We start from the raw sequence: 13,345 nt of genomic DNA, 5'->3' as shown, positions 1-13,345 counted from the left end.
GAATACTGAACAGCAGTTGAACTCAACCTTGAATGTGAACCCAGGAGGAGTGTTATTTATGTGGAATTTTGAAAAAGAGCCACGTTAACCGGAGAAAGAAACAGAGAAGTCTACTTTCGTTTGATAGAAGATGTGAAATGGAAATGGTCTCTTTCACAAAGCAATGAAAATGCTTTAAGGTTTCCATTCAATTTGGACCATTTAAATCAATTCATAAAAAAAAGTACTACCCACAATGGCATTGAGCAATGCCATTGTCAAAATGCTCAAAATGGCAATGCTAACGTGCTAATATTTAGCAGTTTGCCATGTTCTCCATCTTAGTGGAGCAACAACACAAAACGTGATGGAAATGCTTATTTTTTTATAGATATTTCTAGCTTTAATTGTTGAATAAAGTCACATTTTGACATAATCTGGGCCATAAAGGTTATTTTTGTATTTTATTTTGTTCATCCCCTGGGGATCATGAATGTCTCAAACATAATTTGCGACAATATATCAAATATATGTAAGATAATTAATTGAATAAGTCAAAATGTGTAAGTCAGGGTTACCCAAAGCATGATAGGATTGCCAAAAATAGCTCTTGTAAAAAAAATGTGTCCTATATTTGTTGAGATATGTCAGTCAAAAGATAAGTGGCGAAACCACCAACCATAGACTGACCAGCTGGACATGTAGGGTTATGTAAAGATGGGGGTCAATGTGTCCAATACACTACATTAGTGTGTCTCTGTGTGTGTGTGTGTGTGTGTGTGTGTGTGTGTGTGTGTGTGTGTGTGTGTGTGTGTGTGTGTGTGTGTGTGTGTGTGTGTGTGTGTGTGTGTGTGTGTTGTTGTGTGTGTGTGTGTGTCTGTGTGTCTGTGTGTCTGTGTGTCTGTGTGTGTGTGTTTGAGTCAGTACATGTGAATTTGAGAAATCCTGTCGGTAATCCCTGTGCTATTTTTACATAACTGTGTGGTGGATTAATGTCATTATGTAGTGTTTATAATGAGATTTCATGTCCCTCTCTTCCTTTCTTTTCTTTTTATAATTTATGAGGATGTGGGGGAATCCACATTGAAACATTTTGCTGCATAATCATCACAGACTGTACGAACAGCCATGACCAGATCTCTTATATTATCTCTTTAATGAAGCTCATTTAGACAAAGCGTACTCAAAGATAAAGCAGAATGCTCTAATATGCTGCCCGTGTATTCAGTTACTTATTTGATACTTTACAGATACACTTTGAACAGAATATATTGTTGTTCTCTAGGCTCGACACCTGACTCATCTTGTTCGTGTTCCTTGTTTCACTGGCAGTGTGAGATATAAAGCATAACGATAAGATGTCCACAGGCTGTCAAACTGACTGTATATCCCACAGAGCTGAACATTTTTTCAGCTCAATTTAGCATCAAACCGCTGCAGTGAAGCTATCATCTGTCAATAATCACAGTGCTTAGGCTCCAAAAAATGGAGAATTCAGTAGCAATAATGGCCCAGCTGGTCCTAATGTGTATAGCATATTATTTTCATTTCCATTCTTCAAGACAATAAAAAAATCCAAGAATGTATTGGGTAAAATTAGTAAAATTGTTTGTAACTGGAAAAGAATGAATAAAAAATACACCTGTCACACACCATTAAAAATCCTATTATAAAAAAAAGCTTTTCGTTGAATATGACATAGTGAATAAAATGTAGTTAGAACTTGGAGATATATTTATTTTTTGATGAAGAGTAGTACAAAAAAAAAAGACTTAATTTTAGCCTCCATTTTGTGACAAGGCTGTTTGACTGGATTATGCGGCAGTATGACTGATGGAATAAGGAAACCATTTATAGTTTTAGTGTGCATAGTGATAACCTCCGTCATGAATGAGTTTGTCTCTACTCCCACACATCGATCATGATTCTCCAGGTCAGCCACACCTTCTTCATTTGGACCATGAGTAATGTCATATATCTGCAACTCCTATCCACTAAAACACAGCAGAATAACCCAATAGATACTTTAATGCTGCAATGCCTCCCGGGAGTTCAAAGGTAAAACAATTTGAATGTCAAACATGTTTTTTCTATCTCCAGGCTTTGTCCTCTATCCACAGGACACAGCCAATCGGACACATAAAAGCATTTTTCATTCTGACATCCTGTCAAGGTGACCTCTACAGATGCTCAAAAGCAATCCAACCAATGCCACTCTGACACTGTCTCTTCATATAATGGGAAGAAAATAATTCCCAACTCCATTTCATCTCATTTATAGGGAGGACAGTTTAGTTAAGGCTGAGGGGTTCATCTTTCACTGTCTCATGAATTAGATATGCATCTCATTACTTCCTCTGCTTTTTCATCAAACACTCTGAGAAACCCAAATATGTCTTTTTGCGCAAACTTATAAAAGATGACCTCGGGAATAATTACAAAACATAATTTGATTTCTGATCTCATTTTGCATGATGAAAAAGTGTGCAACCTCATTGCCAAAAGTAAACTCTGGACATTTTTAATTGTAATGCGTGACTTTGAATTCAACTCAGCGTGGGAAATAAACACCTAGGTATCCTCTTTCGCCTTCTATGACTTCTTCCACATACCAGGCGTGTTTCCTTAAAGAATGGCACACATACCTACAGCACACAGCCTTGGGCAGTGAGGCATTATACCACAATAAAAAAAATGCACAAGACGCTTAACACTGGTGCGCTGCCCACATACTTCCATCAACAACCTGAATGGTGCTACTGCAGTATGCTGCGGTCCAGTCTCCTAAAGCATCACTGAACATCTACGTCTTGTTCATCAGTCTCACTTTATTCCAGAACCACCACAACAGGAAACAGACTTAGCTTAATGTAGAATGTTATATATCCAGTGTTATAAATACATGCAATATACACTTTTGAAGTGGTGTGTTGACAGGCTGCCTGCAGATTTATGTAATTAAAACATGGACCAGTAAACATTTATGGTGCAGAAGTATCAAAAGAACGCTGCAATAATCCTCCCGGGCAGTGAGGCGTAACCAAACATTCTGGTGTACAACTGCAATGCAGAAACAAACAACCTAAACTCAGCCTGGCAGCCTGTCATAAGCAAATTCTTCTACAGCGAATGCAGAAAATAAAAACGCATACATATGCTTGCCTGATGATCAAGCTGTGCAGTGCCATATTAGCTAGATATTGAATGAGAAGCTGGACTGATTGGATAAGATATGTTGCTGCCAGCACAACATTAAAATTCACATTTTTACCTTTAGGGCTGTTTATCAAATTATGAGGTTTTGGTTTTATGCAGTATCTATTTTACTTTCTGACAAATGTACTCGTTGCCGGTGTAGTTCTGTAAAAAATGTATCCACATGAAACTTCTCACTACAAGGTCTGTGGTTTATTTTGAGTGATAGAAATCATGACATAGCTACAGTATAGATAAATAGCACTACTACTAGGTAAGAAGAAATAATAGGTGTTTTTAAATTTCGGGAGGAACTGTCCCTTTAATACCTGCGTAATGCACATATGTATTTTCCCTGTGACAGCACTGCCGTCTTGGCTCGTATTCTCATAGGAATTCAATCCTAAGTGTGAACCTTTTACAGAAGAAAGACACACTAAGGTCTGTGTGTGTGTGTGTGTGTGTGTGTGTGTGTGTGTGTGTGTGTGTGTGTGTGTGTGTGTGTGTGTGTGTGTGTGTGTGTGTGTGTGTGTGTGTGTGTGTGTGTGTGTGTGTGTGTGTGTGTCCACCTCTGACCCAGGGCATTAACACAAAGATCTAAGGTCTTTGAAAGAGGTCACCGCCCTCATTCAACCCCCAGCTCTTCCCATAAACAGTAACGCATACACCAAACACAGTAATGAAAATCCTGCTGCAATCTCATCTAGCTCTGACACCATGAAAGATATGCTGAAATGAAATCATAAAAAGATCTGATGAAACATGTGAGGAAACGCACACAGGACCTCATCTTGGACCTGATCAGTGGATATTAAAGATTACATAATCCCAGTGCCAGGCTCCACTATTTACTCAATCACATTGGAAAGATTACATTTATCCTCAGCAGGGAAGGTTTGTCAAATATAGGGCTGCTGTAAATAAGCACTCCAAATATTATTCAAGCAGCTGTGAGAGCCTCAGGAGCTGAGAGCTAATATCACTGCTAGCTGCAGCTCTGCTTTGACAACCTCCGACTGTGACTGGTGCTGCAGGTCAATATTAGATTCCAAATCCTCGCAGGAACAACTTGTTAATGTGTCAGAGAAAAATCCAATTTCAGTGTGTCCCAGGACATTACGGTTTCATCACTTGTAACAAATTCCAAGCTGCTGTTCTGTTGATCAATATTCAGGGTCTGTGTGTGCGTATTTTGCAAAGTCGAGAAATGGATTGCATTGTCTTCTATTTCCATTTCTTCATCCCTATGCAGTCTCAGCTAGAGTGCTAAGTGGAACATTTGAATATGACCGTTAGCTTTGTCTTTTTTTTATGTTTTAGGAGATTGTGTCTCCAAGTTTGGGTTAGGGTTAGGTTTGTCATCTGTCTGCCTGCAGGCAAATTCAGTTTTATTTTCTGTAACGAGACATTGTGCTGCACTTATGTGTTAATATGTGTTGAATTATACTGAAAAACATTGTTCCTAAATAGTGGAATTGATGTGATCAGATATCAACGTGTTGTTGAAACAAAAAGTCGGAAGAATGACTTCACAACTGTAGAAATTGAACCACCTGGAGCATGTGAATGCAGCATTGGCTCTGGAGGAGGTTTCCTATCTCCAAGTGACATTTTAGATTGGTTTCTCTCTTTTGGTGTGTGATTGTTGAAATGGATGTGAATGTCATTGGAATGTTTGGGGTAGCTGGAGACCACTCAGTGTGGTCTGAGGAGTGAAAAGTCAGTGTTGCCTAAGAATTAGGGATAAATGTTTTGACTGTAGAATGTTATTTTAACAACACAATTATTCATATTTTCACCTCAAGAAAAATGTTGGCTGTAGTATTTGCCTTAATATTTTCAGAGGTTATCAAAAGAGATGGAATGTTGGGAGTGAGGAAAGCAACATTTTTTCCAATCGCAATTTATAAACAGGGATGAGCAACGTGCTTAACACATCCCAAATCATTACTCCTTCCTTCCTGCAATGTTGCCTTCTGGCTGGAGAGAGGAATATCAGCCCTTTTCTTCAGATAAACACTCTCAGATAAACAGACAGGAAGGGAGGTGTGCCTTTTAACATTGGGGCAAATGTGTTTAGGAATGGCTGAATGGAGACTGGGAGAATCCCCCTCCTTCTGCTTGTGACTCATGTCACTATCAATTCAACATGTCTTCAAAGTTGCACGGAAGTTAGATGACACTGTTCTTATCTCAGGGCTGTTATCCCTATATAAACTTGTTGGTGGTTGTCACAAAGAACACACTAACGCCCCGTCCTTATGTCCACACGCTCCTATGATGATAAAGGGGAGGTCAGTGATTATCACCTTCACATGTCAAAGATCAACAGGCAGCTTGAGCAAGCACGGCCTTCTTTTACAAGTTGACTTGTCAAGCTACTGGAAGTTGAAAGATAAAAAAACAGATAAGAGGGTAAAGGATAAGAAAAAGGCTCTGTATGTTGAAAGAGCCACTCAGTTTCTTGATGATGATGGATTTTGTCAAAAACTTGATGTGTGGCTTTGTTCTAAATTGATGTGTTACCCATTGGTTAGTGGACTATCATTTTAGAGTCTTGAGTTTGGCATTTTGTCCGTCGCCATCTTGGTTTTTGGAACCATGGTTAGGGTTAGGGTTAATGGACAATTCTGTGGTAGTGACCTGTCAATCAGACAGTGGCCACGCCCTAGAGCAGTTTTCTAGCTTGTTATGACTCAGGTGCTGTTTACACGGGAACGAAACGGGTTGTATCCGCTACTTTTCTCTTTCGTATAGCCCGTTCGTTCAGACGAGGCCGTAACGGAACCGCAGAAACGGAACCGCAGAAACGGATCCCTAAAACGATAACGGGTCTGGATGGATCTGCGGACGGAACACTCTGGGGGGCCAAACGGCTCCGTGTCTACGTCCTATACGATCATTTTCCTGATAATGATGAAGCCATAGCCCCACCTATCCCCACCTATGCTGCTCACTGCTGTAGCATGGTCAGTAGCTACTGTCAGTAGCTACTGCTACTGCTACTGACCATGCTACAGATGTTAGTGCAAAATCTACAGCTCCTCTACCACAACCATCAGCAACAAGTGGACATGGAGAACTACATGAACTACATGTTACTAAATCCACCGCGGAGAATAAACAGAAGAGCAACCAGGCAACCATGGCAACCATGCTCGGGGGTCTTCTTCTGTGCTTTTGGTGTATTTTGTGGCGGAAGTACAGCGCGGCAGACTTTTTTGATATCGAATTCGGTTCGTTTGCGTTTCGTTTGCGTTCCCGTGTAAATGGGGCCTCAAAGAAGGAGACTATTGAATGCCAATTGAAGCAATCATGCACTAAGGTTTTTAGAGTGCCTTTCTTCCTACATGATGCTGTGTCGCCAAAACTACAATGACTTACTTCCTGTTGTTTCTAGTACAATGGGATGCACCTGTCCCTTTCCTCTCACGCAGTATCCTTACCTCATGTCGCTCCCTTCAACTTAAACCTCTGTGTTACAGCATTGGCAACAGCGTGTATAAATATCCTCTTAGAATGCAACACATGTAATAGCCTCGTAAATGTGAAGAGAGATGTCGGATGCAAGGTTGGGGCAATGCCAAAATAACAGCTGTACGGAGGGGAAGAGTCAAAGAGTCGCATCAAAGTGACCATCAGCAGAGTCATGAAGCGGTGCGCTCATACCGGGGGGGTCACAGGGGTGAACGCTGCTACGAGGGAAGTGCGTCTGCTCGATGGTAAAATCTGGAGTAGCCACATGAAAGAGCCTACACTGGCAGAGGAAGAAACCTCGTCTAATTCCACTGGTTACTATTACAGACGTCGGCTAAATCGGAGCCTAAAGAACACACAGACTGTTTTCTCACAGCAGTGGGAATGGCACGCCAGGATATAGACATAAAGAGATTAGCGAGACCTCTGTGGGGAACCAGTCTGGAAAAGTCCACTCGGTAGGATATCATGTAATTCCAATGACTCCATTTAACATCTGTTGAATAGTATCAATAAGATGCTGTCAACAGCAGTTTTAAAGGATGTTGAGGTATTCTGTACTTAACTAGTGCTGAAGTGGTAATGTCTTTCGAAGAGACATCTCATACTGTACAGGGTCTAATTCGAAACAGCTCAACATGAAACGGTAAAAAAACACGCAGCAGCCCTATAAAGTAAATTACTAGAGGGCCTACCATCTTTTTAATGTCTGTGCCGTTGTTTTGAGTCCTTTAATGTGAACGCTATAAAAACAAGAGAGGGTGAAATAGGCAAAAGTGTGAAGACTTGAGCAACTTGAGCGTTGCCCACACAGCCTCTCACACAGTTTGGTAGTCAGGAGACACTTCTGTATGTCTAATCCTGACATATTCTGCAGCAACACTTCATGTTACTGAGAAGATCTGCACTGACATGTTTCTACCAGCAGCTCCAAAAACTGTCAGCGAGATATTCTACACTTGGGATTGTCATGCAGAAACACTATTTTCTACTCTTGAATTTGAGTAGAATTTGTTTTAGCCCCAAACAGACACAGAGATTACTGTCTTCACTTCTGTTATTTCCTATAGCCTCTGCGGAACTGAAAGTGTTGCACTTTCTTCAACTTTGATGACTTCCACCCAAGAAAGAGCACTTTGTGTTGTGACAACAGACAGGAAAATATGTAGAAAGCAGAACAAATGTGCATCATTTACACTGTGAATACAGAGGAATGGTGGACAGTGATAATTAGTAGCCACAAAGGAACTGGACAAAGCTATCAGGAATTAATCTGCATAGCCTGTCAGACTGGATAGATTGCTACATCTTCTTTACAGTGCGACAGAGCTTGCCTTAAGAGGATTATCACCACATGGTCATCTCTGTCTGTAAGCAAGATGCCAATAGTTCACATGCAAGGGTCCTGCACTTGTCCAATGGGATGCAACCCCATTTTTGGGTATTTCTGGAATGACAGCTTGACTGAGACGACTCAGATTAAGGTATCGGGAAGACCCGCTAATCTGCAGCTCCTCAACATTTCTGCACACCACAGATTAGGCTGCAGTCAGTACCCCCCAAAATGCCCCATTGCTGGCTAAGAAGGGGGTGCCTCTGGGTGCACACAGGGGGGTGGCTAGAGTTGACACACATCAGGGTACTTAGCAGGCAAATAAGTTTAAGTGCCCAGTGTCTGCCTCACATAACCTCATATTCTCTGAAAAAAGGCTTAATCCCCTCTTTATGATAAGCTGTCGAGGAGCTTGGACTGTCTGCTGTGGGGCTGCAGAGACCAGCACCGGGATTTAATGTTTCAGAGCCACCTGAAATTAAATTAAATTGTGGCCCTCTAAATCTCAGAGCACTCTGAAAAGCAAATGGAAAAGAAGTGTCTGGGGTTTTCTTCCAAAGGCCACACACCAGTGACCCGACCGGAGCATCGTAACTCATCCACCTCCACTCCAATCATGTTTGATCTCCATCTTATTTCCCTGCCTGCTTCTATTTTCAAATGCAGTGATCAGAAGGGGTTGACAGACCTCTTTAGGACAACTTGAAATGTTCCAGACGCTCCCCATTTCTGCCTCGTCTGCTTCACAGACAGTCGTAAAAACGAGCACATGCTTCTGAAGGAGCACTGCAGGTCAGGTCTGACCCACCGGCTGAACAGCTGAGCCTAAAATCCAACTTTGAGTTTTTCTCTTCTTTTCAGAAGCCCTTAAATTGGGCCTTCTCACACTTGGACGTGGCCCATAACAAAAAACAGATCACTGTCTCATTTCCACAACGCATTACAAGACTGCAACAGATATTCAAAATGAGTTTTAAAAGGAGTGGAAAGAACAATTTAAGGAATGGAAAAGTGGAAGTGTATTACTGTGATTTGCTTATTAGGTAAATATAATTCCCAGACTCAGAGTTAGTCATTTTTAGAAACCTGAATGATTACACATTCCCTTATTCCATCTTAAACATTCCCTCCAATATGCAGCAGCTCAAGTCTCACACAATGACTATGTTGGAGCCGTCTCTCCTCACACACTGCTGGTATTAAAAATCCAAGCTGTGTAATAAAAAATATTGGCTGTGATTTATCAAATCCAGAGAAAAACAACCCCTCATAAAACTAAAAGACATTGTGAGTTTTTTTTGTGGTTCACACCATCGGCTTGGAGAAGTCAAGTGTTGGAATCATAAAGTGTATTGTAGGTGGTGTTTTTTTATGTGCGTGTGTGTGTGGCTTCACCTCTGACACCGGGGATTAACAGAAAGATCCAAGTCTTTTGACACTGCTGCTGTGCATTGGTTGGTGCAATTTTCCCATCATTGTTGTGGAGCAGAATAGCCCCGGTGTCTGGAATGGTCACCCTCTGTCCCTGTGACAATGCTTTAGTGATCCACACACACTACAGTAATGGCTGCTGGTACAAAGACCTTTTGACGTCGGGGAAGGTTGTGGGGGGGGGGCGGCATCGCTTGGGCTCAGCCCTGCACTCTGCGTCCACTTCCCTCCGACTGCCTGCCACTGCAGCACCGGCCCCTCCCCTCTCTCATTCAGCCCCTCTTGAAATGGTGGGGAGTGTCTTTTTCTAAATGTGTGTGAGTGTTCTGTGGGTGTGTGCTGATGCCTGCCTAATTGACATTAAGATCTATGAGTCGGGATGCGCTTTGGGTACCTGCCGCTTAAGAAAGAGAACAACAGAGCTGGAGAAGCGGAGAGCAAAGTGATTAGTAAAGGAGGATGGGACTGAAAGCTCGGGGGAGTCCCACAAGGTGGAAAGGAACATTTGATATAAATATAAACTTAATCCCACTAAGGAAAATGAACTAAGGAAAAGACAACATTAAGCTGAAAGACGCATTTAAAAAAAACAACCCTTTAATTCCAATACCGATAAATCTGCAAAAATGTTTTGCTCATTCAATCTAATGTCAAAAACTAGTGAACATTTTAAATCCCACTTCCTCAAAGTCAAATGTGATGTCTTGATGTGTCAGTCCAAAGCCCTAATATTCACCTAATATGATATAAACGCAACAAATCTCCATAAATGAGAGGCTGAAAAAGACATTATCGTACATTTTAGCTTGAAAATGTACTTTCATGATTACCAGAAAATAGAAATAGTTGTCGATTATTTTTCTTCTGATCAACTAATCGATGAGTCAATTAATCCTTGCAGCTCTACATGGAAAAAGAACACTGCGCCTCCAACACAGGCACACCACCTAATTACTACTGCAATGTAGCTCAGGAGGAGGAGAGAGGAAGGAGGAGAACAGCAGATCAGCTCTGTTGGTATCAGTTGTGTTGGATGCACATGGTCCTCATTCTGTGTGAGAGTCTGACTCAGAAGCTGCCAATGCATAATGCAAAACAGTCCGTCAGCGTTCCGGTAGCAGGATTAGGAAAAGATGGGGATCCCTATGAGCCACATGCACCGAGCACAGCCTCCTCCAAGAGGGTTAGCCCGGGCTGCTGCAACCACCCTCCCTTTCCTAACCCCATCCTACGCATCCACTTCCCTTTCTCCACTTTCTCCTTATCTCTCAGTCAATCATCATCCTGCCAAAGCACAGCAAGGTCCAGATATAGAGAACGGAGGAGTTGTGTTTGCGCCCTTATTGAGGGGTTTCCTCTGATCAAAGCATGAGGAGGTGTAAGTAGTACAAATGGTTAGTGTGGAGGGAGACTGACGCATCCATGAGGAGGATGAGCACAGCCTGAGTGCTGCTTAAAGATGCTAAGATTAGATATGACCCATCATCACATTCTTGACTGTAGGTTGAGCAGCTAAAGGCTTCCAAGATCATTCAGGTGCCCGAGGGTGTGTAGCTTTCCTCTTCACCATGCCCTTAGGATGATGAGCATGTGGATACTTAAGTGTACGCATTGTTCCGTTTTAATGGGCCACTCCTTCTCCCTGCCACAGGCTACAGAGTGAAATTACACATTTTCCATCTAATTTTAGATATCTTGATGTCAGATAATTGCAGTCATTGCAGCCATTGCAGCAAATAAATTGGGACGATTAGAAAAATGCAAGATTTGGAAGCAAATGTCCACAGGTCATTGAGATTATCAATGTATTAATGTACTTTAACCAGGAAGGTGTTTCTTTGTACAGAATAGCATGCTCTCCCCATGCTTCCCTCCATTCTCCCTACTGCAGCAATAATTTTAACCCATTCATTTCCACAGTCCGATGTCCAAGCCTTGATAACTAGCCTTACAAAATCCAATCACCAAATGTTGGATTTTGAGGATAAGGACTAATGTAACACCCTTTAATTTGCATAGAGAAGATAAAGCTAATACAATTCTCTCTTATATCCATACTAATTAACTAAAATCAGATTCATTTGTGAGTTGTGGGACTACTCAAACATCTAAACAATTAGATTCTACCAGGGCTATTTCTTACAATATTTAAACAAAATAAAATATCTCTCACTCTGAAAAATCTGCTTTATCTCGGTGAGCTCTACTCTTGGTGGTCTTTTTAACATCTATGATTGTTAATCAATTAATCGATTCCATAATTAGGCTAAAACAAATCTCTTTCCTCGTTGTAACACATGCCAAGCTTAAATGTCCCTCTGTACACAGTGTTCAGTTTGAATAAATGATGCTCTGGATCTCAGCTATAGTGAGGAAATGCAGACACTTGAGGGGGATGAACACCACATGGCCCCATCACAGCACCACACACACACACACACACACACACACACACACACACACACACACACACACACACACACACACACCTCACACACTGCCTGCCACACAAAATACAGGCGATTAGATGTTCCTGGAATAAATCGCTCCCAGAAACGGCGAGAAACTAATGACTGATTCTTCACGGTGATACACTCTATCTCTCATTCTGCAGTCGCTGAAACTGACAGACGAGCCCACAGCAATATCACAAATACACACACAGTGGAGAGTTGGTCGCCTTAATTGATGAATCTGCAATTATCTATAGCCCTGGGTAAAAAAATATCAGTGTACAGCCTTTTCTTGAGTGATATCTTAGACATGTTATTAATTTAAACCACAGTACACAGTGGAAACCTTACAGCCTTGTGGTTTTTAGCTGATTGTCCACTGCGCTTGGGCAAAGCCTCTATTGTTCCGCCCGTCTCAGCTGAGGTGTGCTCCATAACACCGCTCACGGGCAATTACGCGCATGTATCACTCGTATCGAATACAGAAAGCAGCCCTGGTGTGCTTAAGATAAATAAATGATGCTCTAATAGAAAGGAAGAAGTCAGATCTCTTACCCACTACGGTGTATCTATCCATGTAATTGAGGACGTTCCCAAAAGTGAGGATCCCGGCGGCAGCAGCCGGTGAGCGGCATTTGAGCAGAGCGGCTCGGAATTTGTGCCCCGGCTTGCACGGGTGGAGGTCCGGGTTGGATTTCAGCGCGGGGCTCATGCTGCCGGACAGCGTGCGCACCTCATCCAAAGTGCTGCAGCCTTCAATCTCGCATCCATCGCTCTCCACACACATGTCTTGGCTCGAAAGATCCAGCGCAGAGAGAAGGGGGGGAACAAGAGACAGAGAAATTGAGTAGTTGAGACTCGGAGGTGTTCTGTGATTTATGTTGGAATTATTCGGTGTGTTGTCCTAAGTGTTGAAGCGCAAGAGTCACTCTTCTCGGGGTCATATTTTTGTAGCAGTGTGCAGTGACGGACCGGCTGTGCGCTCCTTGGTGTTTTTTCTAAGGACCGAGTGCTGTAGTGCAGGGGGTGTGACCCGGTGCCGGAGACTCCGCCCCCTGAAGCCCGGCAGCGAATGATGGAGCACCTGATACCGTGCTGCAGATGCCTGGGACCGGAGTGTGGTGCGCCTGCCTGGGAAGGAAAATAAAAATGCTTGCTGTGCTGTAAGGGCAGTGGTAAAAGGACAGTGTAAAGAAGGGTGTGACTTTGTTTATCTTAATACTTATTGATAGTCATCTTTGAATTTATCTCAAATTCAGTGAAGTGTCTTCACTTACTTATGATACCAAGCCAATACAATATTATAAAAACACTGTTTTGCAATATATACTTTTTTTCCATGTATAATTGTAATTACTGACTGCTCCTTTTTTTAAATTAACACATTAAAAATAACAAAGAGTAATATATACTTCTGCTATTCACTACTGTTATTCCTGGCTGCTACTTCATTACCTTTGGTCCACTTACTTTTCTA

The 13,345-nt window shown here is 42.0% G+C and overlaps 1 protein-coding gene across 2 annotated transcripts in view; it reads right to left on the bottom strand.

Moving 5' to 3' along the window:
• spns2 (spinster homolog 2 (Drosophila)) overlaps positions 1-12,864 on the bottom strand; it is a 69,731-nt gene extending 56,867 nt beyond the window's left edge. For both annotated transcript variants that reach the window (XM_034115086.1, XM_034115076.1), the window contains exon 1: positions 12,424-12,864. In XM_034115086.1, the coding sequence (XP_033970977.1) occupies positions 12,424-12,655 (232 nt within the window). In that variant the 5' untranslated portion in view covers positions 12,656-12,864. The remainder of the gene's footprint in view (positions 1-12,423) is intronic.
• Positions 12,865-13,345: the final 481 nt, after the last annotated feature.

Source organism: Trematomus bernacchii, unplaced genomic scaffold (genome assembly GCF_902827165.1).
Source record: "Trematomus bernacchii unplaced genomic scaffold, fTreBer1.1, whole genome shotgun sequence".
Classification (NCBI taxonomy): Eukaryota; Metazoa; Chordata; class Actinopteri; order Perciformes; family Nototheniidae; genus Trematomus; species Trematomus bernacchii.
Note: the sequence above shows the minus strand (reverse complement) of the source record. Positions and strands in the feature narration are given on the sequence as shown.